Here is a 25,671-nt window from a genome sequence, read left to right as displayed (position 1 = left end):
ACCAAAAAGAAAGCAGATCAAAAAGACAAAAAAAACCCAGTGGTGTGAAATGTGTTGAGTAAGCTTTGGATATCGTTTCTGATTTAAGAAGTACTTATGTAAGGTGGTTGTATGACTACTTTTAGGGATTTACTTTGCTTTTGACCCCTATTAGTTTTTTGTACCCCTGACGCAGTCTGAGGGCAAAACGTGGCCACGTCGGGTAACCTTGTAATAAACCACTTCTCCTGTTACACTCTTGTTCTGTTTTTTTTTTTTTTGTCTCTTTGATCTGCTTTCTTTTTGGTTTTCTAGGTAGGGTAAGTCATGTCATTGCAGTCTGGCACTTTAAAACAGGAGATATGTACAGGCTGGAGTTCCTCTTGGCTTAATTTTGCCTTATGATGGTATGGTTTATGTACTGAAAATGCCAGATGAATTTAATGTTCTGGTCATCTGGATGCTGTTGAGAAACTAAGCATTCTTCTGAGAGCAGATAGAAAACTGAAAGACCAAGCTGCTGAGGCAAAAACATGTAGATGATGATGGGGAAGCATGCCTTTTTCATTTACACTTTTACAGGCTAAGGGGCCCTCTCACTAAGCTGTGTAAGTGTGTACGCGCACCCAACGCACGCCAAAATGGGAGTTACCACCTAGCTACCACATGGCTCTTGCGGTAATTTCATTTTTGTCATGCTTCCGATAGGCACATCTGAAAAATATTTTTGGATGCGAATATCGGACGTGCGCCAAGTAGTATTTGACATGCGTAGGTCATTACTGCCCGATTACCGCATGAGTCTTTACCGCTAGGTCAATGGCTGGTAGTAAGGTCACAGACCCAAAATGGACATGCGGCAACTTTTATTTTGCTACACTTCCATTTTTGTCAATTTTTAAAAAAAGGCCTTTTTTTACAGGCGCGCTGAAAAATGAATCTGCGCGTGGGCAAAACCTGCGCCTACACTACCGCAAGTCATTTTTCAGTGCACCTTAGTAAAAGCACCCCTTAATGTGATGATCACCTCCTTTTTAAAGGTTTCGTTTCACTTGAATCACCTCTATTGTTTTGTGCTGTCCCCAAGACTGCTCTGTGGAATTCAGGCTACTTAAATCCTTTCTTAAATACATTGCAGACAAGAGTTCTGTTCTCTCTAGTCATTAGTATGGCTGTGATTATTATGAATGGTGCGACCTCAAAGAGCACTGACAATCAGGTAGTAACATGAATACTATATTCCCTGAGGGTTTCTTATTAGACTGGACTACAGAAAGATAAGTATTGGTATTAATCTCTAAAATAGAAGATGGTATAGCATGAAAAAATAAATTAGTTGTGGATGTTAAATGCTATGCTTGTAAAGTATTTTTTCTCATGTGTTTACAGTACCCTTAGTTGAGTTAGGAGAGAGGGTAATTTTACAAGAGATGGATTATATGTTAATATATGGGGATGGAAAAGAAATGCGTATGAAAAGCAGGGATGCTGAAGAAGCAAAGCACTACATCCTTTATAGGAGAACAGGTTTTATACTTGGATATGGTTTTTATTTTTTTTCCATCTCTTGTTTGAATCCTTTGAAAAGTAACCAAATGCCTCCAGTTGTCTATTGGTTCAATGTTCTTTGACCCTCAAATATCTTTCAAATCAATAATCTTGCGTCGTACTTGTTTGATATCGTTCTGGATTTTCTTTGATGCTAGCTTCACTTTTGTGTCTTGTATTTGCTTGAGTGAACCAAGAGATTCTTGAATCGACTTAAATCCTGGTATGGGAGCAAGTACACTTAGTTAAACTGCAATTGTAACATTGAATCAAAATGCTTTTCTTTTTCTAAGGATGATTTAAAAAGTTGTCAAATAGTAATTGATTATCACTTACCTGAAACTCCATTAAATTGATATAAGCTCATTATACAATTAAACTGTTTTTTTCATGTCATTAAGAACCAATAGATATACTGCTATACTTAGGTTTGTTTTTTTTCTGTGTTCTTTCATCCTTCATGACCTAATGTAACAAAAATCTTCACACCCTTGCATGTTTCACATTCTGCTGCCCGAAAACATGCAATTCAGAATGCACTAACACGGGACTTTTTCACTGATACACACAGCATGAACTACACTTTCACTACAACAGAAATATTATAGGAATATTAAAAAAAATAATTAAGAATAAGAGTATAGATTAGGACAGACTGATAATTCCTATCTGCTGAACCAATATGCATACTTGATAATTCTTTTCAGACCTAATTTGGGAAAGAGGGAGTAGTTAGTTGTACAGTTTTGTCATATTAGCAATTAAAGTAGATAATTGAGTAATATAGGTAGCAGTTAAGTGGGTCTAATTCAATCACTTGCCTATTACTCATAACTTTATGAAAATATGATAGGATGCATTCAAACTTGCAAATTCCTCTATTTATACAGTTTCTGATCCTAACTTCTATTTCTCAAGCCATCCTAGTCTAGCAGTGGTATGAAGACAATTCTCAGTTCCCTAGGGGAAATATGTCCCAACTATTATACAGCATTGATAATGTGATAGCCATACATTCCAGCCAGCAGAGGGAGCTGCCATCTGTGAGTCATGGCTAAAGACTCTCTTGCCTTGTGCTAGAATGGGAGGGGAGGGAAGAATTTTTAAAAGTTAGGGTGGGGCAACATTCAGGTATGTGCAAATGAAGGGTACCATTGTTTAAATAGAGACAAGTTCCAGTTGAGTTAGAAGCCTAAAGGAGCAGAAAACCATTTTTTTAAGGAACATAAGGATTTTGTGCACATTGATTGTGTAGGTATCCTAAACAATATTGTCTAGGTGGTCCTTGAAGAGCAGTCTGATAATCATTGTACTAATCCTTTAAATGTGCCATGCAGTTAGTGTGGATTTCTTTTTGTTTTATTTCTATTACCTAACCAAGTAGAGAAATAGTTGAAACTCATACTTCCGAGGTCAACTTCAGCAGAGGGTGGCACTCATACACTAGCACGATGCACTTGACTTATCCATCATACACTGCAATATTGTTGCATATTCACTACAACACATTGTTGCAACGTCTGTGAGTACTTTCTACCTGCAGACTTTCTACCAATTTTCAAAGGGAAAGTGTGTGAGGGCTTCCACTTTGAAAATCGCAGAAGATACCAGTGGAATTTTGCACCTGCTTTTTACGTGGATACTTAATTCAATAAAGTGTCACACATAAGTGTGAAAATTGGTGAGGTGTAAGATGGCAGTGTATATGTGGAGAATAGATGTGAATATGATGTGTAAATTGGGTGTTTGTTTTATGAATAGTTCTTGTTTGCTGTTCCCTGCCTAGTATTGGAGATAGGCTAGAAATAATTTTAATTAATTAAATAAATAAAAAGCACTTTATATGCATTATTTTCCTTTCCAAACCTAAATGCCCTTTCTCCTGGAATGTCACCTTATAATGTGACTAAAAGTGGACATGTTGTAGATTGCTGCCTATACATATAGCTTCACTAAGGATGGGCAGGTAAATTGGTACTTACCTGGATAAATGACTTCTGAAAGTTGTCCTATAAAGCAGATACACTAACAAATGCTTTTAGGAAGTTACTCAGAATCATTAACATCTTTTTTTATGTTTGGAGTTATACAAGAAGTAGACCTTATTGGGACAAAATCGACATAGAAATAAGACAACAAATAGGGAGAGGATTGGCCAGCAGGAAAAAGGAGGTGATAGTGGGACATGGGGGATGGCAGAGGGAGGATAAGTCTTACGCATGCCAGACTTGTGCTGCAACCCCTCCTCCCTAAATTTTGTCACCCTAGGTGGATGCCTAGTTTTCCGAGTAGCTGGGTAGCCCTGGTGGTTTAAAGAGATCATGCCATTAAAGTATTCCAGACTATTCAAGTGGTATCTACTATAATAAAACTCACCCTCAACGTTCTGAAGACAACGTTCTGAAGTCACTCAGTCAGTCACTGAAGGGTTCATGGATTCATGGTGGTGAAGCCTCAACACTGACCATGTCTCTCTGCCCCGCCCTCGCATGACGGACCAATCAGAAAAAACACCCTCAACATTCTGAAACACAAAGGACCATCACAACACCGTTCCCAGGCAACACTAGGCAACGTAAGACGGACCAATCAGAGGAAACTACGTGACAATAAGGGAGGAGCAATCCCCAGCAGAATGGCTCATTATCTGTGCAGCACGGAGAGCACAGAACCACCGCTGGAACGAGAGAAGAATATTCCTGCTGTGGGTATGTGCAAAAATTTACATTTCACCAACAGAAAGACCCCCCTCCACAAACCTCCTTGACAGTCAAAACCACACACACACAATACAACAGAAACACACCCTCAAAGCCACACACCAATCCAACCCACTTTGCCAGCACAGCACATCCCCCAACCCCCAAGCAAAAAACAAAACAAAAAAAGACACACATCAACAACCTGCACACACACACGCACACACAATAACTCTGTGACACATACACACACAAAAAACCACATGCTAGCGCCCGTTTCATTGGTTTCGGAAACGGGCCTTTTTTTACTAGTTTTTAATGAAGTGTTGAAATTATAGCTTATTTGTGGAGCTGAATTCATTTTGCCCTGTCTCTTGCAGTAGAACAATGGGCTGAAACAACAGTTATTTGTTAGGATTATTAGAAGTTTGTTTGTTTTTTAAGTCATAATATATAATAAGAGAGCAAGAGACTTTTTTTTTTTAATGGATTTGGACTTAAGAACATAAGAATTGCTATACTGGGTCAGACTGATGGTCTATCTAGCCTAGTATCCTGTTTAAACAGTGGCCAATCCAGGTCACAAGTACCTGGCAGAATCCTCAAATATAGCAAGATTGTATGCTACCACCCCCCAGGGGAAAAGTAGTGGATTTCCCCATGTCTACCTTAATAGCAACTTATGAACTTTTCCTCTAGAACTTGTCCAAACCTTTTTTTAAACCCAGATGTGCCAACTGCTGTTACCACATCCTTTAGCAATGAGTTTCAGAGCTTAACTATGTGTTGAGTGAAAACATATTTTTTAGGTCTTTATCTGCTGTCATTTACTATGCTCAACTTCATGGAGTGTCACCTAGTCTTTGTAGTTTTTGAAAGGGTAAACAATTCACTTTTACCCATTCTGCTCCACTCAGGCTTTCGTTGCCTCTATCATATCCCCCTCAGCTGTCTCCTTTCCTTATGAGAGGAGGTCTGTCCCCTTAATCGTCTTTGTCACCCTTCTTTGTACCTTTTCTAATTCTGCTATATCTTTTTTGAGATGTGGTGACCAGGATTACACAAAATACTCAAGGTGAGGCTGCATCATGGAGCGATACAGAGGCATTAAAATATTCTTTGTTTTATTTTCAGTTCCTTTCCTAATTATTCCTAACACAGTTTGCTTTATTGGCTGTCGCTGTATAGATTCAACATATTGTCCACAATGACACCTAGATCTTTTTTTGGGGTGGTGACCTCTAATATAGAACCTAGTTATGGTAGCTATGAATTGGATTGTTCTTCCCTAAGTGCATCACAGTAACACAGTAGATGACAGCTGACAACGACCTACATGGTCCATCCAGTCTACCCAACAAGGTGGCCAGAGCCGTACCCGCCCCAGCACCTATGTTTAAATACTGGTTGTCAAGTTTCCACCATGCCAACCATATAGGCAGCCAAACATGATGAAGTCTTGGTTATAACTTGCACTTGTCCACATTAACCGCTGGATTGCCTCACAGGCTTTTTACTTCTAATGTACCTAAAAAAAGATTTTACTATGAGTTTCTGCCTCTGTAGTAAGCTTCTTTTCAATTTCTCTTTTAGCCTTCTTTATCAATGCATTTAGACTTTTGTGGGACTATTGAACGAAAAAGTAAACCTTGTATGGTCAGCAATATTATGGATGTCATTATGGGTATTGATTTTTTTTTTAATGATGGCCCCATTCATGAATATAGATTGAAACTACTGTTATTGTCAATCTCTAGGAGACTGTTGAATCTTGGCATTGAATTACTTGCGAGGTCTCGTGTGAATTTTAGAATTTGTTTTTAACAATTGGTTTATTGGTGATCTGCTTTATTTTAATATCCTAGTATAAGGTGAATAAACAAGCATGTAAGGACATTTGAATCAAATCCTGATTCACATACATTTGCATACAGAACAAAGCAAGTGTGTTTACTTTCTAAGAAAAGGGAAGGATCAAAAGAGAAGAGAGCAGAGAAACAGCAAAAACTGTTATTTGAAAAGTGTTATCAGCCGTAAAACTGTAATGCAGGAAGCTCCAAAGTGTTGAGGGCCACAACCCAGTCAGGTTTCCGAGATTTCTATAATGGACATTTGGTATATTTGCATACAGTAGAGACAGTGTTTACAAATAGAGTTCATGTCTGTTTCTTGGGTCTGTCCTCAAACCCTGACCAGTTTCTGGAGGACTGAGATTGGGGGATCCTGGTTTGAATGGGTCTCACCTGGGCAAACGTTCAGTATTCAAATACTACAGTGAAGTTGGGAAAATAAAGTTATTTGCTGCTTTTAAATTTTAATTTAATTGCAGAGAATGTCTAGGCTGCAGAGCTCCACCCACTGCAAATGATGTATGAAATGAAGGGGGCAACCATCAGGTACAACAACCTGGCAGAAACTGCAGTGGGTGGTGTAGAGTCGGTTTAATTTTGAAGACGGCTGAGGGAAGATGTGATGGAGGTCTGTGGAATGGTGAGTGTAATGGAGCAGGTGGACGTGAATCGCTTGTTTGCTGTTTCCAGGGAGGCATGCGGTGAAGCTGCAGAGTGGTACATTTGAGGTAGGTCAGAGAAAATATTTCTTCACTCGATGTGTAATTAAGCTCTGGGGTTCGTTGCCAGAGAGTGTGGTGGATGGCTTCCTAAAAGAAAAGTCCATAGGCCATTGTTAAAATGGACTTGGGGAAACTCCACTTCTTATTTCTAGGATAAGCAGCATAGTATTGTACTGTTTGGAGATCTTGCCAAGTACTTGTGACCTGGATTGGCCACTGTTGGAAACAGGATGCTGGGCTTGATGGTCCTTCAGTCTGTCCCAGTCTGGCAATACTTATTTACCTATGCATTATGTTCTGATTGGTATACCTTTGCTCAAAAAGCTGTGACAGAGGATACATTAATCTGTGGGCACCACACTTACTAAAAATGAAGCCTCAATTACCCTGAGGAAAGTCGTGGACTTATAACCCAACCTCAAAAGGGGTTCTCTTTCATAGGCTTCCTAAACTTAAATATCAGTTCCAAAGGAGAAAGCCCTAGCGACAGGAAGGAAACAGAAAATCCACCACTTAGCTTGCATTATGAGTCGCTCCTTCAAATGCATTGAATATCACTTTCAACAGTCGCTGGAAGCATAACTCCAATACCCCCAACAAAGGGCCTCCTTGTTTCACATAGCTGCTTCAGAAGGAGGAACAAAACGAATGACGAGTGTTGTGAAATGTCATTTATGTGTGAAGATACTTCTAAAATAAGGGCCATAGTATTTTTCCAATTGCGTGGGAAAAGGAAGGAAATTTGAATAGAACCATAATCTAGTTGTCTTGAGTCTGATTTGGTGCTTAAGGGATACTTAATCCCACTAGGAAGCCCAGCAGTTTAGTCTATCCCTTCAGGGAGAACCCTATGTGGAAAGAAAAGTGTTTTCCATAGCTGTGTGGTAGCCATGGGCTAAATCTCTTTAATTCTTTTTTTTTATTACTAGCATCTGTTTGATGCCCAGTATAATGAAACACGGCCCATGTTAGGTCATTCTATCAGCATTCATTTTGGAGAATAAACTTTGATCCTGAACATTTTGGTTGGTTTCCTTTGGTTTGAGTTGCACTTGAATTCATGCCATGTAGTTAGTTCATGCTATTTGTGCCCTACCCGTGTATTTTCCTCTCTTTTCATGATGCAATTTTGAAGAAATTCCAAAAAAAAAAAAAAGGAAGAATACAAAGGGCAATGTACTGACAGCTGCGTAATGGGGCTAAAACATTTTTTACACATGTAACTCACTTTGAAAGTTCCCCTCATAGTTTCAGTCCTTATCCATATATTCTGCTGTACACCTTTGTTAACAAAAGAATCATGTCTGATCAAGAGTCTTAAATACTCCTCAAGAAGTGAAAAAAAGGGGGGGAGGCAACGAGGAAAGAGGCCCAGTGGCCTACCAGCTGCTTCACCAGAACTGCTGATCAGGGCAGTGGCAGCAATATTACTCATGAAAAATCAGCATGGAGCTTGTGAGCTGGTGAATACTTAACTGGCCCTGTTCTGATTTTTTTGATGAATGATATTGCTGTTGCAGTCTGTAAATGGCTCAGGGGTTGGTGCTGATTAGCTGGCCTTGTGTTGAGGCTGGAGTGTGACATGACCTCCTCCATAGTCTGGAGATATTTGTTTCTACCAGATTTGGGGCTAGCTATATGAGAACTGCTGGTGAAGTGGAGCTGGATTCAGGGATGAAGAGGATATAGATATAGGCCACAGCAGGAGAGGACCCATGAATAGGCTTAGGGGGCCAGGGAAGGAGGGAGAGGATCTGGAAGGATTGACCTTGGATTCTGCTAGTGGTGTGCAGTGAAATTCATACCACACTTCTTTTGACAGAAGGCCTGTCCCCCCTACTCCAGATCTTCAGAGGGGACCTCCCACTTTGTTCCATGGTCGGCTGAATTTGGGTGCTTGAGGTTCAAACTAGTGGCACTAGGTTGTACTATGTCTCAAATAGCTTGACAGTAGACAGTTTTAGGATACCATAGCTACTGAACTTTTCATGGTGAAGGCAATTGCTCACCTGCTTGGAAGTCATTCTTGATGGTATCCAGCTCCTTCCAAATCTGCTTCTCAAATTTGACTATTCTTGCATTCAGTTTGTCCTCAGAGTGTTTCATTTTGCCTAGCTCAGTTTCCAATGTCTGCACATCACCTCTGTTTTCCAGCACTACAGTCAGGTAGTTCAGTTTCTCATGCATTTTCTTCTCTGCTGTGTCCTAGAAACATTCAATGAAGTAGCAACATTTCTGTGTCATATATTGATAAGCACATGCAAGAATATCATGTAGACCTATATGAGTTGTTTGAAATCAGGTCTGAAATGGTAAATAGTAAAATCATCTTAATGATCTGCAAATAATGCATAACTAAAGAGGTTATTCTATAACACTGTGCCTATACAGTATATAGACCCCAGAGGGTGCCCGTGTGGCACCTGTTCTATAAGGGCAAGTAGATGCCTACATTCCTTTATAGAATACTAGCATAATTGGTGACGTACTGCCTATAATTTAAATGTGATCACTTAGTGGGTAAAGTTATAGTATTCTATAAGTTACATGCGTTTAACTGTGAGTCCTACCTATATAATACATCTAGACTCCGCCTATGCACACACATATCTGTCAAATACACACTGTGTAAAATTGCACATGTAGTAAATAGAGCTTAGGTGGAATGTTGGCATTTGCATTCATATGGATTTGGATTTTGCTCACACCTTTTTCAGTAGTAATTCAAGGTGAATTACATTCAGGTACACTGGGTATTTCTCTGTCCCTGGAGTGTTCACAATCTAACTTTGTACCTGAAGCAATGGAGGGTTAACTGACTCGCCCAAGATCACAAGGAGCAGCAGTGGGATTTGAACCGAGCACCTCTTGATGTCAACGCTGGTGCTCTAAACAGTAAGCTACTCCTCCACACATGTGCATATATACCATTATTTTAAACATTTACATGCATGTTAGCATGGTTATTTCTTTATAATGACATTTGTATCCCACATTATCCCAAACAGAGTTCAGGTTCAATGTAAGCACCCACTCTAGAGAAATATCCTGTAACTGCTAGTAAGTGATCTCCTCAAAGTGAGTTATGCTTCTGCATTTTTACTGCCTGTGCAGATTGCATAGAAAGCAGAATTCAGACAGTTTTATTGGCATGTCAATATTTGCACATGTTGTTAAGTTGCTTAAAATAAAGGAGAAAGCATTCACAACATAACGGTAACACTGACAGAACAAGGAAAATTTCCAGGTGTTCCTGTTGGTCTGTATTGTCTCTGGTCATATTAGGTTAGAGCGTAAGCATTGCCATACTGGGACAGACCAAAGGACCATCAAGCCCAGTATCCTGTTTCCAACTGTGGCCAAACCAGGTCACAAGTACCTGGCAAGATCCCAGAACAGTAAAACAGAGTTTATGCTGTTTATCCTAGTAATAAGAAGTGGATTTTTCCCCAAGTCCATCTTAATAATGACTTATGGACTTTCAGGAAATTATCCAAACCTTTTTTAAACCTTGCTAAGCTAACTGCTTTTACCACATTCTCTGGCAATGAATTCCAGAATTTAGTTACACATTGAGTGAAGAAATATTTTCTCCAATTTGTTTTAAATGTACTACTTAGCTTCATTGCATGCCCCCTAGTCCTAGCATTTTTGGAAGGAGGTAACAGCCATTCATGTCTACCCGTTCCACTCCACTCAGTATTTTATAGACCTCTATAATCTGAATCATAGTTATCTGATGCTAGGGTCCACTTTGGAGGTCAGCACCCAAGAAAAAGATCTTGGTGTTATTGCAGACAATATTCAATTCTTCTGCCCAGTGTGCGGTGGCAGCCAAAAAAGTAAACAGGAAGCTAGAAATCATTAGGAAAGGTATGGTAAATAAGACCAAGAATTTTATAATGCCTCTGTATCGCTCCATGGTGCGATCTCACCTTAAGTATTACATTCAGTTCTGGTTGCCATATCTCAAAAAAGATATAGCAGAATTAGAAAAGGTTGAAAGAAGAGCAACAAAAATGATAAAGGGGATGGAACTCCTCTCATATGAGGAAAGGCTAAAGAGGTTAGGGCTCTTCAGCTTGGAAAAAAGATGGCTGAGGGGAGATATGATTGAGGTCTACAAAATCCTGAGAGGTGTAGAACAAGTAGAAGTGAATTGATTTTTTACTTTTTCAAAAAGTACAAAGGCTACAGGGTACTCAATAAAGTTACATGGAAATACTTCTAAAACAAAACAGGAGGAAATATTTTTTCTCTCAGAGAACAGTTAAGCTCTGGACCTCTTTGCCGGAGGATGTAGAAACAGCAGTTATCATATCTGGGCTTAAGTCCATAGTCTGCTATTGAGACAGACATGGGGAGGCCACTGCTTGACCTAGGATTGGTAGCATGGAATGTTGCTACTATTTGGGTTTCTGCAAGGTATTTGTGACTTGGATTGGTCACTGTTGGAAACAGGATACTGGGCTAGATGGACCATTGGTCTGACCCACTATCAGCCTTATTTTCTAAAATGATGGGTGCCCAGATTTCGAAAGGCACCCAAATCGGTATAATCGAAAGCCAATTTTAGGCGCCTGCAACTGCACTCCATCGCGGGAATGAGCAAAGTTGATGGGGCGTGGTGAAGGCGGGACTGGGGCGTGTTTATCAGCCGAGCAGAGATGGGCGCCTTCGGCCGATAATCAAAAATAAATGGCCGTTTTTAGCGTGATTTTAGGTCACTTTTTTGGACCCTTTTTTTCACAAACAAGTCCCAAAAAGTGCCCTAAATGACCAGATGACCACCCCTGACTCCCCCAGTGGTCACTAACCCCCTCCCACCAAAAAAAAAAAAAAAACAACTTTAACAACTTTTTTTCCATCCTCTATGCCAGCCTCAAATGCCATACCCTGTTCCATCACAGTAGTATGCAGGTCCCTGGAGCAGTTGTTAGTGGGTGCAGTGGACTTCAGGTAAGTGGACCCAGGCCCACCTCCCCCCCCCCACCTGTTACACTTGTGGTGGTTAACGTTGAGCCCTCCAAAACCCACTGTACCCACATCTAGGTGCCCCCCTTCAGCCATAAATGCTATGGTAATGGTGTAGAGTGGGTTTTGGGGGGGATTTGGGGGGCTCAGCACCCAAGGGAAAGGAGCTTTGGACTTGGGAGGTATTTATTTATTTATTTTTCCTTTTTACAGTTGGTGTCCTGGCATGTGAGGGGGACCAGTGCAGTATGAATCCTGGCCCCTCCCATGACCAAATGCCTTGGATTTGTTCGTTTTTGAGCTGGACACCTTCGGTTTCCATTATCGCTGAAAAACGAAACCGCCCAGCTCAAATCCGCACATATCCGATGCATTTGCCGGACACAAACCGTATTATCGAAAAAAAGATGGGCGGCCGTTTTTTTCGAAAATACGGTCTGTCTCGCCCTTTCACGTACCCGTTCGATTATGCCCCTCCACGGCTATTTTCATGTTCTATCATTTCTCCCCTCGGCTGTCGCCAAGCTGAAGAACCCTAGCTGCTTTAGCCTTTTCTCATAAGGAAGTTGTCCCATCCTCTTTATAATTTTTGTCACCCTTCTCTGTTGTGCATACCTGATATTTTCATATTGGGCACTGTATAAGAGGGAATGCATTTGTTTTTCAATTTCTCTAGCGTTACTCTGCATGCAGAATCTGGCTTCTTGGGGTTTCCAGTTCAGTTTTTCTTTGCATATTTTCTACTTTGTAATCTATTTTATATAACCTCTGTAAATGACCCCACAAAGTTTTTCACACTGGCTAGTGATAAAGAATTATTCACTCCCCCAGTCAAAGAACAACAACAGTTTCTTCCAGGGCTGGTAGTCTGGGCCATTTAAAAGATTTCTCTATTACATAACTCTATGGGCATAAAATGGGCAACTACTTTGTGGAAATAAGTCTTGGTTAGCTTGATAGTCTTATCAACACAGCTGTTATATTAATTTGATATGAACACAATTTGTTAGTGCGTTGTAATTATGTTATGTGAGGGGGCTTTGCTCCCTGCACTGAGTTTGTGCTCGTTCCACTAGAGAACATATACATAAAGATGAGGGCGTGAAGAATGAATTGAACCATGGTAAACCCCCATAGGAATGACCATAGTGGTGGATAGTGTGCCAGGAGAGGTATATAGCAAGGAGCATGCTTGTGGATTTTGGAGAAGTGCCTAAGACAGGGAAGGAGCAAGAAAGGCTCTTATTCCTGGAGGAGATCCCTGAATTTAAAATGGTCAAAGAGGGGAAAGAGAATCTGCTCATATAGAGAAAGCTAGTGGTAGTACTGCAAGACTACCGCTAGGGGTCATCAATGCCATTTTGAACCCAGGATTGGCAAGGGCAGGAGCAACTAGGTTATTGCTCCAGCCCAAACCCCAGTAGAGATCAGAGAATGTTGTAGGTATGCCTGGGGAGGGGGGGGGGGGGAATCCAAGTGGCTGAGGGGACGTTCCAGAGGGGGGCGCTGTACATTGTGGGCTATTTCTGGGTTGGTGGACTGGTATCAGATATCAGAGGAATCTCTCTCTCTCCTGGCCACTAAAAGCTGTTATATTTATATTTTGACACTCAGTGTTTATTCTGACTAGGATCCATTTCAGTTTTACAGCAGAGGTACTACTGGCCTTTGCCATTATAATGAGAAAGAAAAAGTGATTCTGCTGGTAGGCTCACCCCACAAGGAGCAGGTATAAATGCTTAGGCCTAGGTTTCCAAAGAATATGCATAAATTATATTATTCTATTAATTTATGCACATAATTCTGCCATGCCCCACTTCCATAATGTGATAATAATGGGTGACTTCAATTATCCAAATATAGACTGGGTAAATGTAACATCGGGACATGCTAGAGAGAGGTACAATTCCTTGATGAAATCAAGGACAGCTTTATGGAGCAGCTGGTGCAGGAGCTGACGAGAGAAGGAAAAATTCTAGACTTGGTCCTTAGTGGAGTGCATGATCTGGTGAGGGACATTATGGTACCGGGGCCGCTTGATAACAGTGATCATAATATGATCAGTTTTGATATCAAACTTGAAGTATCTATACACAGGAAGTCAAATACATTAGCGTTTAACTTTAAAAAAGGAGACTATGATAAAATGAGAAGAGCGGTTAAAAAAAACTTAGGGGGGGCAACTGAGAGGGTAAAAACTGTACAACAGGCATGGATGCTGTTCAAAAATACCATCCTGGAGGCCCAGGCAAAACATATTCCGCGAATTAGAAAAGAAAGACGGAAGTCCAAAAGACAGCCGGTGTGGTTGAAAAGTGAGGTGAAGGAAGCTATTAGGGCTAAAAGAAATGCCTTCAGAAAATGGAAGAAGGAACCGTCTGAAAATAACAAGAAGCAGCATAAGGAGTGTCAAAGCAAATGCAAGGCGCAGATAAAGAAGGCCAAGAGGGATTACAAAAAAAAGATAGCATTAGAAGCAAAAAAATATTGCAAAAAATTTTTTCGGTATATTAAAAGCAGGAAGCCAGCAAAAGAATCGGTTGGGCCGCTGGATGACCGAGGAGTAAAAGGGGCGATCAAGGAAGATAAAGACGTAGCGGAGAGATTGAATGAATTCTTTACTTCGGTCTTCACCGAGGAAGATTTGGGTGGGATACCGGTGTCGGAAATGGTATTTCAAGCGGACGAGTCGGAGATACTTACTGACTTCACGGTAAACCTGGAGGACTTAATGGGGCAGTTCAGCAAACTGAAGAGTAGCAAATCTCCTGGAACGCATGGTATTCATCCTAGAGTACTGATAGAACTGAAAAATGAGCTTGCGGAGCTACTGTTTGTGATATGTAATTTATCCTTAAAATCGAGCGTGGTACTGGAAGATTGGAGGGTGGCTAATGTAACGCCGATGTTTAAAAAAGGTTCCAGGAGAGATCCAGGAAATTATAGACCAGTGAGTCTGACATCGGTGCCAGGGAAAATGGTAGAGACTATTATCAAAAACAAAATTACAGAGCACATCCGAGGACATGGATTACTGAGACCAAGTCAGCACGGCTTTTGTGTGGGGAAATCTTGCCTGACCAATTTACTTCAGTTCTTTGAAGGAGTAAACAAACATGTGGACAAAGGGGAGCCGGTTGATATTGTGTATCTGGATTTTCAAAAGACGTTTGGCAAGGTACCTCATGAAAGGCTACAGAGGAAATTGGAGGGTCATGGGATAGGAGGAAATGTCCTATTGTGGATTAAAAACTTGTTGAAGGATAGGAAACAGAGAGTGGGGTTAAATGGGCAGTATTCACAATGGAGAAGGGTAGTTAGTGAGATTCCTCAGGGGTCTGTGCTAGGACCGCTGCTTTTTAACATATTTATAAATGATTTAGAGATGGGAGTAACTAGCGAGGTAATTAAATTTGCTGATGACACAAAGTTAGCAGAGTTTAAAAAGGGGTTAGATGGTTTCCTAAAGGACAAGTGCATAAACCACTACTAAATGGACTTGGGAAAAATCCACAATTCCAGGAATAACATGTTTGTACGTTTGGGAAGCTCGCCAGGTGCCCTTGGCCTGGATTGGCCGCTGTCGTGGACAGGATGCTGGGCTCGATGGACCTTTGGTCTTTTCCCAGTGTGGCATACTTATGTACTTATGTAAGTATTGCCATAATGGGAAAGCCCAAAGGTCCATCAAGCCCAGCATCCTGTTTCCAACAGTGGCCAATCCAGGTCACAAATACCTGGCAAGATCCAAAAAAAGTACAAAACATTTTATACTGCTTATCCCAGAAATAGTGGATTTTCCCCAGTCCATTTAATAACGGTCTATGGACTTTTCCTTTAGGAAGTTGTCCAAACCTTTTTTAAACTCCACTAAGCTAACTGCCCTTACCACATTCTCTGGCAATGAATTCCAGAGTTTAATTACATGTTGAGTGAAGAACTATTTTCTCTGATTCGTTTTAAATTTACTACATTGTAACTTGATCGCATGCCCCCTAGTCCTTGTATTTTTGGAAAGTGTAAACAGACGCTTCACATCTACCCTTTCAACTCCACTCATTATTTTATAGACCTCTAACATATCTCCTCTCAGACGCCTTTTCTCCAAGCTGAAGAGCCCTAGCCGTTTTAGCCTTTCCTCATAGGGAAGTTGTCCCATCCCCTTTATCATTTTTGTCGCCCTTCTCTGTACCTTTTCTAATTCCACTATATCTTTTTTGAGATGATTCGTTTTAAATTTACTACATTGTAACTTGATCGCATGCCCCCTAGTCCTTGTATTTTTGGAAAGTGTAAACAGACGCTGCACATCTACCCTTTCAACTCCACTCATTATTTTATAGACCTCTAACATATCTCCTCTCAGACGCCTTTTCTCCAAGCTGAAGAGCCCTAGCCGCTTTAGCCTTTCCTCATAGGGAAGTTGTCCCATCCCCTTTATCATTTTTGTCGCCCTTCTCTGTACCTTTTCTAATTTCACTATATCTTTTTTGAGATGCGGCGACCAGAATTGAACACAATATTTGAGGTGTGGTCGCACCATGGAGCGATACAAAGGCATTATAACATCCTCATTTTTGTTTTCCATTCCTTTCCTAATAATACCTAACATTCTAATTGCTTTCTCAGCCACAGCAGCACACTGAGCAGAAGTATGAGTATGCACATCTGCAAACTAAATTTGTGAAGTCCACTGCAGTGCCCCCTAGGGTGCCTGGTTGGTGTCCTGGCATGTCAGGGGGACCAGTGCACTATGAATGCTGGCTCCTTCCACGACCAAATGGCTTGGATTTAGTCGTTTCTGAGATGGGCGTCCTCTGTTTCCTTTATGGCCAAAAAATCTGGGACGACCATCTCTAAGGTCGACCTAAATTTTGCGATTTGGGCGTCTCCGACCATATTATCGAAACGAAAGTTGGACGCCCATCTTGTTTTGATAATACTGGTTTCCCCACCCCTTCACCGGGACGTCCTGTGAGGACGTCCTCAGGAAAACTCGGGCACCCCTTTCGATTATGCCCCTTCATATATGCAGGAATTAAATGCAGCCTACTTAGAAAATTACAAACTACCCAGAACATGGCTGCATGTCTAATATGTAGATCACCACGTTTCACCAAAGCAACACCTCTTCTATATGCTCTATACTGGTTGCCAATAAAAGAAAGAATATCATTTAAATTATGTGTATTCATTCACCAAATTCTATATGGCTTGGCCCTATCCTATAGGTACAATCTCATCAAATTACTATCACGCAGTGCCATCATGTCATCCAGAGAATATCTTACCTTACATTTTCCTAACTGTAAAAATATGAGATACAAATCAATTCATAATGCCAATTTCTCATATCAAGGAACCAAAACTTACATAAGTACATAAGTAATGCCATACTGGGAAAAGACCAAGGGTCCATCGAGCCCAGCATCCTGTCCACGACAGCGGCCAATCCAGGCCAAGGGCACCTGGCAAGCTTCCCAAACGTACACACATTCTATACATGTTATTCCTGGAATTGTGGATTTTTCCCAAGTCCATTTAGTAGCAGAAATCTTGGAAATCTGTTTCCAAAATAATAAAATGCACAGACAAATACATGCTATGCAGAAGCCTTCTGAAAACATATTTCGTTAGATCAGTCTTTCACAACAACAACAATTTAAATTGAATAACTAGTGATCTCTGCCAAACAATACCCTCCATTCAGACAAAAAAGTGACACGAAAGCAAGCACTGGCATACCTGATGAAGGAACTATTGAAACAAGGTGCTCTGTCGGACAAAGAGGAACAGCAGTATAGAGAACCAACAAACACCTAAAGTTTATGGCTAACTGCTTATTTATTTACTAGTGCTGCATAATATGGACAGATAAAGAGGAGCGTTATTTTGACTCCTGTCTTTCCATTCCTAATTGAAACTTAGCAGTTTGCAATTATCATAGTAATATCGAATTGTTTTGAAAAACAAATGATACATAAGTTGGACATTGGGGAGTGGGCATGCGTTTTGCGTGAAAAAAAGTTTAAAAATAACACATAGAAACTATATATTTTTTCTATGTGTTTTAAAACTTTTTTTTGCATGCATAGATTTGCATACAATGGAGGATTTCTCATACATATTCATTGTGGACATCCTGGCTGGTGAGAAACTCTGGTGCATAATAAATATTAAGGGAGACATGTTACGTTTCAGTGGAATGTAGGATTTGTAGGATAAAAAATTGGAGAGACATTAGGGCAGATATTCAAAGAAGTTGCAGGTTCATCAGCAGCTGGTGAACATATAACTTCACCATCCAAGTAGTTTTAAAAACTACGGATAGTTTCAGGTTGAATGTCTGTCTGAATAACCTGATACTCTCCATATATGAAAGGGCTGGGTTGGTGATTATACGATAAATACACAGTGGTGCTGAATACAATGAACTAAGTTAAACACTGTAGCTAGCATTTAGCTTATTCCAATCACTATGCTGAATGAAAACTGGGTCCTTTTAATTAAAGAGGTTTTTTTTTAAATAAAATACTTCCTAAGCTAACTAGGGACATGCATTTGGAGGGGTAAGTGGAAACTCTTGTTAACTGTGAATATGGTTCTTGATCTGAGAAATTGTTGTTTTGTTTTTAGTTTAAAACTTGGTGAACTTTATAAACCTTTAGGAAATGTCCTAACTCTATCTCAGAGGCCATTGAAAGGTCTATAGCAAAATGCTGTGGGGAAAGACCTTCTTACCAGCCTGTACTTCACAGAATGGAGAAGCTGATCTGTATTCCTGTCTTGGTCTTGGGCTGATTTCTGCAGCTGGGTTTCTGTCCATTGGCGTTGCCTCTGCATTTGGTCTTGAATATCGTTCAGAAAACTAGTGAGTCTAAATAAATGGAAGATTGGTTCATTTTGTTAGTAAATCAATATAAAGAACCATCGATGTAGTCAGTTTTGAGTGCAGCCGCAGCATAAGTATATTTTTTTCTTTTTAATAACAAACGCAAATCAATATTTGGATAAATTTTGGCTGTGTACGTTGTTACATGGCCAAAATATAGATGTATTAAGTGAGTCAAATTAGGGGCAATCCATGGGCAAGGACAGAAGTTGAACAGATAAAATGCAGTTTTATAACTGGGCATCCACATATGTGCCACATGCATGCATATATGTACAGAGTGCTAGCACCGCAGGTAACTGTACTGTACACTTAGGGACCCTTTTACTAAGCTGCGTAGGTGCCTACGTGTGCCCAACGTGTGCCAATTCAGAACTACCGCCCGGCTACCTATCGCATGGCCCAGGCGGTAATGGCATTTTATGCACGCTGACGATTACCGCCCAGTTAATGTATGAGTCCTTACCGCTAAGTGAATGGGTGGCGGTAAGGTCTCAGGCCCAAAATGGACGTGCACCAATTTTCATTTTGCTACACATCCATTTTCAGCCAAAAAAGGGCCTTTTTTGCAGGCGCACTGAAAAATAGACCTGCGTGCGTACAACAGCGCAGGCCATTTTTTGGCGCATCTTATTAAAAGGACCCCTCAGGCATGTAAGAGGCCGCAAAATGACTGAGCGCTATTCTCTAAGGGCATACATAAAGGGCAAAGAACTAGATTCTATATATGGCACCTGAAAAATCAGCACTGAAAATCAAGACCGACACAGGAGAGAAGAAAAAGATTTCTGTCTGTCTATGAGACAAGAAGCCTTGACTTTGGGTGCTAAATTTCAATTAAGGTTCTTCAGATAGATAATATGACATTTCATTTTTTTGAACCTTTACAACTTCTATCTTTTCTGAATGCAAGAATTCCTAAAAATGACCTATAGAGACTTTTGGACTTGTAGAAATATAATGCAGTTCTATGATCTCTGTGCCTTTTTCTTCCTTTTTATCTTTGTTAATTTTCCTCTTCCTCTTTTCAGGAATAGAGTATCAGTTCTCCCTCTTATTGTGGACTACAGCCTATAAATGTTATTGCAGGTCAGGGATTTCCCTGGATAACTATTTCCTTGTAAATTATGGCAGATTGCTTGACAAAGTTCGCTTTGGAATTATGTTAAATTTTTTATTAAAAACTAAAAAAAGCACTGAAAAAATGTCCACCTAGGCATATTCTGTGCCTAGGTTTAGGCGCAGTTTATACAATATACCTAACCACCATGCCAGGGCCTAACTCTTGGCGCATCCATTTACGCCAAGTAAAGCTTGCTGTAAATACTGATGCCTAATTCAGGCATGGAACAGGTGTATTCAATAACCCTGCACGTAATTTTTCAGAACGTCCATGACCATGCCCCCTTTTTGAAAGCACACATTGGAATTTTCATACGCCATTTTACAGAATACGCTTAGCAAGTTGTGTATATAAATTCTAATTAATGCCAATTAGTGTCAATAATTGCTTGTTAAGTGGCAATTATCGGCGCTGATTAGCTTGTTAAGGTAATTAAATTGCAAGTACAAATCCAGAATATGACCATTCGGTCCCACTATATAGAATCTGATGAATATGCAAAGGGATTTTCATACGGGTGAAGCATGGGAGGGACATGAGCAGGGATGTCACTTTTATGCTCAACTTACAGAATACTGTACATTATGCATGCTCTTGCTGCATCTCTTTAACTAGTCCCTCATTTTTTTTTACTCTTGTTACTCTCTCTTATCTATATGTTTCATCTTTGCTTCACCCTATGCTGTCTATTAAAATGTTTTATTGTGTTAACATTGTAAGTAGTATTGTTGCTTGAATATTTTTACTGCTGTCATTGTCTATTGCTTATGTTTGACTTATTCTTACTGTACACTGCCTTGAGTGAATTCCTTCACAAAGGCAGTAAATAAATCCTACTAAATAAATAAAATTAGATGCTTGCAGTTAGACCAGGTATATGGTGTATTATAGAATAGGCTCTTAACACAGGGCATTGTAGTAAGTAAAGGCAGGCACTGATTTATAGAAATGCCCCCATATTAACAATATTTAGCTACTATTCAAATAACCTATGCTTTAATGTTTGAATACAGAAATTTATGAGGTTAGTTTTATAAACAAATGCCTATAAAAATTTCTAAAATTATGCCTACTTTATGAATGCCTAAACTATTGAGTTCCACATAATTTCTACTTTGATAAATCATTATGTGGAGCTGCATTGCTTAGATATTCTTCAGTTAGTTCCCACTTTATTTTTTGTTTTTGAGATCACATTTTGTCGTTATACTTTACAAATGCAACATAGGCACCCATGTATCTTTCTAAAATAGACACCTTCCTGCACTATTAACCTAGGTAACCTGCTTTAAAATGATCTCACCCTGTCCTTTCAATATTTGTAAACAAAAACAAGAGGAGCTAATCTGCCCACTGAGAGATCAACAAGATAAAAACAGATCACAACCCCCCCCCCCCCCCCCCACACACACACACAGAAATAGTGAATAAAAAAGGAGAAGTGGTTTATTAAAACAGTTACCCGACATGGCCACGTTTCGCCCTCAGGCTGTTTGTCAAGGGTAAAAAAAACTACAAAATAAAAACATACAAATTGAGTCTACAGCATCATTACAAATCAAAACTTTCAAACAATAACTCAAAGTATTAAATAATTAAAATCATATTAAAACTATAAATTAGTAAAACAATAAAAACAGAGAACTTTAAAAGAACATTAAATAAAGCAGTGAATATAACAGCAAAGTTTAAAAGAATATATACTCACAAGCAGGCAACAGGAGAACATAATGTGATAGTGTATGTGAAGGCAGAACAATTAAGCTAAGACTCATATGATATTATTAGATTTACTAGACGCACCCACTACTTCATCAACACCAAGCATTGAGATTCTGTCATGTGTTCTGCTTTTCAGGTGGTTTGATTTTTTTTACTATTAGGGATAGACCCTGTTACCCACCCCTTTCAGTTATGTAGAAAAGTACTTTTTGTAATATTTAGATCTTTATTATGAGCACTTGAACACCTAAGTCACATGAAATTATATGTTTTATTAGCATGTCACAATGGATAACACATTGACTTATTTGTTCTGCTTTCACATACACTATCACGCTATGTTCTCCTGTTGCCTGTTTGTGAGTATATATTCTTTTAAACTTTGATTGCTGTTATATTCACTGTTTTATTTAGTGTTCTTTTAAATTAAAGTCCTCCGTTTTTATTGTTTTGCTATGTTATACTTTTAATATGATTTTAATTATTTAATACTTTTTGAGTTATTGTTTGAAAGTTGTGATTTGTAATGATGCTATAGACTCAATTTGTATGTTTTTATTTTGTAGCTTTTTTTTCACCCTTGAGGCAGCCTGAGGGCAAAATGTGGCCACGTCGGGTAACTGTTTTAATAAACTACTTCTCCTTTTGTATTCACTCATTTCTGTGGTTTTTATGTGAACTGCTTTTATCTTGTTGATCCATCAGTGTTTGTATACATGTGTTTAATAAAACATACACATGCATTACAATGCTGTCCCCAGAAACGCTTATGCATACATATATATATATGTATTTATTTATTTGTTACATTTGTATCCTACATTTTCACAACTATTTGCAGGCTCAATGTGGCTTACATAATACCGTAAAGGCGATTGCCAAGTCTGGTATGGAAACAAATACAATTTGATATTAAGTCAACTAGGCACTATCTTTCTGTGCACTTACACTTTGCACAGAAATATCCTTGTGTCATTTTGTAATAGACATTTCCATGTGTAAACCATGCTTTGCATGATGAAATGCTTTATACATTCAGTAGTAAAAAAGGCCCATTTCTGGAACGAATGAAACGGGTGCTAGCAAGGTTTTCCTGGGAGTGTGTATGTTTGAGAGAGAGAGCCAGAGTGAATGTATGGGTATGTGACAGAGTGAGACTGTCTGTGTGACAGTGTGTGTGTGAGAAAGAGTGTGTGACAGGGCCCCCTCCCCTGTTCCTAATGCCCCTCACCCCATTCCCTCCCCTCCTTTTCCTCCTCCTTCCCACACTTTGGGTTCCTTAAGGCTTTCAAAAGTCTATGTACCCCCGTGGCCCTAACGCCCAGTATCCGGATACCCCACCGCTTTCCTCCTCACCCCTCCCCCAAGATGTAATACTTTCACGTCCTTCATTTTTTAAAAAAAAGTGTCCTGTCTACCCTGTGTACAAATGCCCGGCATTCAGATTGTGTTCCTCTTGTAAATTTTCATTTTTTTCATTCATTCAGAACTCCCCCCCCCCCCCGAACACTTTTAGTTCCTTCAGTCTTTTAAAACTGTCCTATGTACCCTGTGTGCTAATGGCCAGCATTGAGATTATTTTCGTGTCCCAAATTTGCATGTCTTTCAGTCATTCACAACTCCCCCCCCCCCCCCCTTCTCCAGTTTAACACTTTCGTTTCCTTCAGTCTTTTAAAACTCTCCTATGTACCCTGTGTCCTAATGGCCAGCATTCAGATTGTTTTCCTTTCCCAAATGTTCATGTCTTTCAGTCGTTCAGAACTCCCCCCCTCCCCCCATTTAACACTTTCGGTTCCTTCAGTCTTTTAAAACTCTCCTATCAACCCTGTGTCCTAATGGCCAGCACTCAGATTGTTTTGCTTTGCCAAATTGTCTGTCACTGAGGTCAGTGCGTGCCTGCCTAGCAGACCACTTCCGGCAGGCACGGTCCCAAGCACATCCTGTTGGAGGTAAGAATTATTATATAGGATGCTATATATGACCCCTCCTGGGGCTAATCCTGCAGCCACATAGAGGGTCTGCCCTCAGCACTGCTCAGGTCTGCCTGCATCTGCCGCTTGTGCTATACAGTAGCACTCTCCTCCCACTGACTACGTCCCACGTGCAACTGGGTGAGTCTTCAACTCTCGTTATTCCCCAGTGATTTCTAGTGCCGTTTCAAATCTTTTTACATTCTTATCAAGATACGACTTCCAAAACTAAACACAATACTCCAGGTGGGACCACCAATGACTTGTACAGGGGCATCAACACCTGCTTTTTTTGATGGTTACTCCCCTCTATGCAGAACAGCATTTTGGCTACGGCTACCACCTTGTCACACTTTCGTTGTCTTCAGATCTTCCAACACCATTACTTCAAGGTCCTTCTCCCTGTCATACCTCCTAGGACATACAGCTCCCTTGGATTTCTACTCCTCAAATGCATTGCTCTGCATTTCTTTGCATTAAACGTTTAACTGCCAAACATTAGACCATTCCTCTAACTTTTGCAGACTTTTTTTTCATGTTTTTCACTCTGTCTGGGGTGTCTGCTTTGTTACAAATCTTGGTATTCGCAAACCTTAACTTTTAATCCTTTGGCAATGTCACTCACAAATATATTGAACAGAATCGGCTCCAGCACCAATCCTTGTACAGGGGCATCAACACCTGCTTTTTTTGATGGTTACTCCCCTCTATGCAGAACAGCATTTTGGCTACGGCCACCACCTTGTCACACTTTCGTTGTCTTCAGATCTTCCAACACCATTACTCCAAGGTCCTTCTCCCTGTCATACCTCCTAGGACATACAGCTCCCTTGGATTTCTACTCCTCAAATGCATTGCTCTGCATTTCTTTGCATTAAACGTTTAACTGCCAAACATTAGACCATTCTTCTAACTTTTGCAGACTTTTTTTTCATGTTTTTCACTCTGTCTGGGGTGTCTGCTTTGTTACAAATCTTGGTATTCGCAAACCTTAACTTTTAATCCTTTGGCAATGTCACTCACAAATATATTGAACAGAATCGGCTCCAGCACCAATCCTTGAGGCACTCCACTACTTAATTTTCCTTCCTTTGAATTCCATTGACCACTACCCTCTGTCTGTCAACCAGCTGCTAATCCAGTTTGGGTCCTAGTTTCAGCCTGTCAAGTTTATTCAAGAACCTCCCATGAGGAACCATGTCAAAGGCTTTGCTGAAATCCAAGTAGATTACATCTAGCACATGTCCTCAATCCAATTCTCTGGTTGCCCAGTCAAAGTATTCAAAACAATTAAATTTATTTGGCACAATTTACATCTGGTAAAACCATGTTACCTTGAATCTTGTAACCGATTGATTGCATTCCACGAAATTCACTATCCTTCAGCAATGCTTCCATTACTTTTCCAATAACCAAAGTGAGGCTTACCAGCCTGTAGTTTCCTGCTTTTTCTCTGTCACCATTTTTGTGAAGATGGACCACATCTGCTCTTCTCCAATCCCACAGAAACTCTCCTGTCTCCAAGGATTTATTAAACAAATCATTAAGAGGATCTACCAGAACCTCCCTTAGGTCTCTTAATATCCTGGGATGGATTCTGTCTGGTTCCATGGCTTTGTCCATCTTCAATTTTTCAAGTTGTTCATAAACACTTTCTTCCATGAACGTTGCAGTATCTATTCCATTCTCATATATACCTTTGCCAGCTGATCATGGTCCTTCTCCAGGATTTTCTTCCGTGAACACAGAACATGTTAGCTTTTTCCTCATCACTCTCCACATAGCAGCCCACAGCATCTTTCAGTCTCACAATTCTATTTTTAGCCTTCCTCCTTTCACTAATATACCTGAAAAAATTCTTGTCTTCTCTCCTTCCATTTCTAGCCATTTGTTCTTCTGCTTGTGTTTTCGCCAGATGTATATCTATTTTGGCTTCTAGGGATCCTTTACATTGAAACTCCATGCTAACAGAATACCCAGCTTTGGACACATACACACCCCTCACTAAACAGAAATTAAGTAGCCACAAACTAAAAATAGAAATATATAGGACAAAAATTAAACCGAAACCCCAAGAATCCAGACTCTTGCTTTAAGTACAACACCAGAAAACTAGACATATTTCCACATCTACTGTGCAAAATATGAACATAACGGATATACATTGAAAAAACCTAACATTGTAATCATAA

The 25,671-nt window shown here is 40.0% G+C and overlaps 1 protein-coding gene across 1 annotated transcript in view; it reads right to left on the bottom strand.

Moving 5' to 3' along the window:
• Positions 1–1,356: 1,356 nt before the first annotated feature.
• The window catches only part of FAM81B (family with sequence similarity 81 member B), a 136,131-nt gene continuing 111,816 nt past the window's right edge, over positions 1,357–25,671 (bottom strand). Inside the window, exons 7-9 of the mRNA XM_030192318.1 lie at positions 18,514–18,649; positions 8,808–9,003; positions 1,357–1,747 (exon numbers count right to left, since the gene is read on the bottom strand). Of these exons, the coding sequence (XP_030048178.1) occupies positions 1,614–1,747; positions 8,808–9,003; positions 18,514–18,649 (466 nt within the window). The 3' untranslated portion in view covers positions 1,357–1,613. The remainder of the gene's footprint in view (positions 1,748–8,807; positions 9,004–18,513; positions 18,650–25,671) is intronic.

The sequence above is a fragment of the Microcaecilia unicolor genome, chromosome 2, assembly GCF_901765095.1.
Source record: "Microcaecilia unicolor chromosome 2, aMicUni1.1, whole genome shotgun sequence".
NCBI lineage: Eukaryota > Metazoa > Chordata > Amphibia > Gymnophiona > Siphonopidae > Microcaecilia > Microcaecilia unicolor.
The sequence above is the reverse complement of the archived record's forward strand: the minus strand, read 5'-3'. Positions and strand labels throughout refer to the sequence as shown.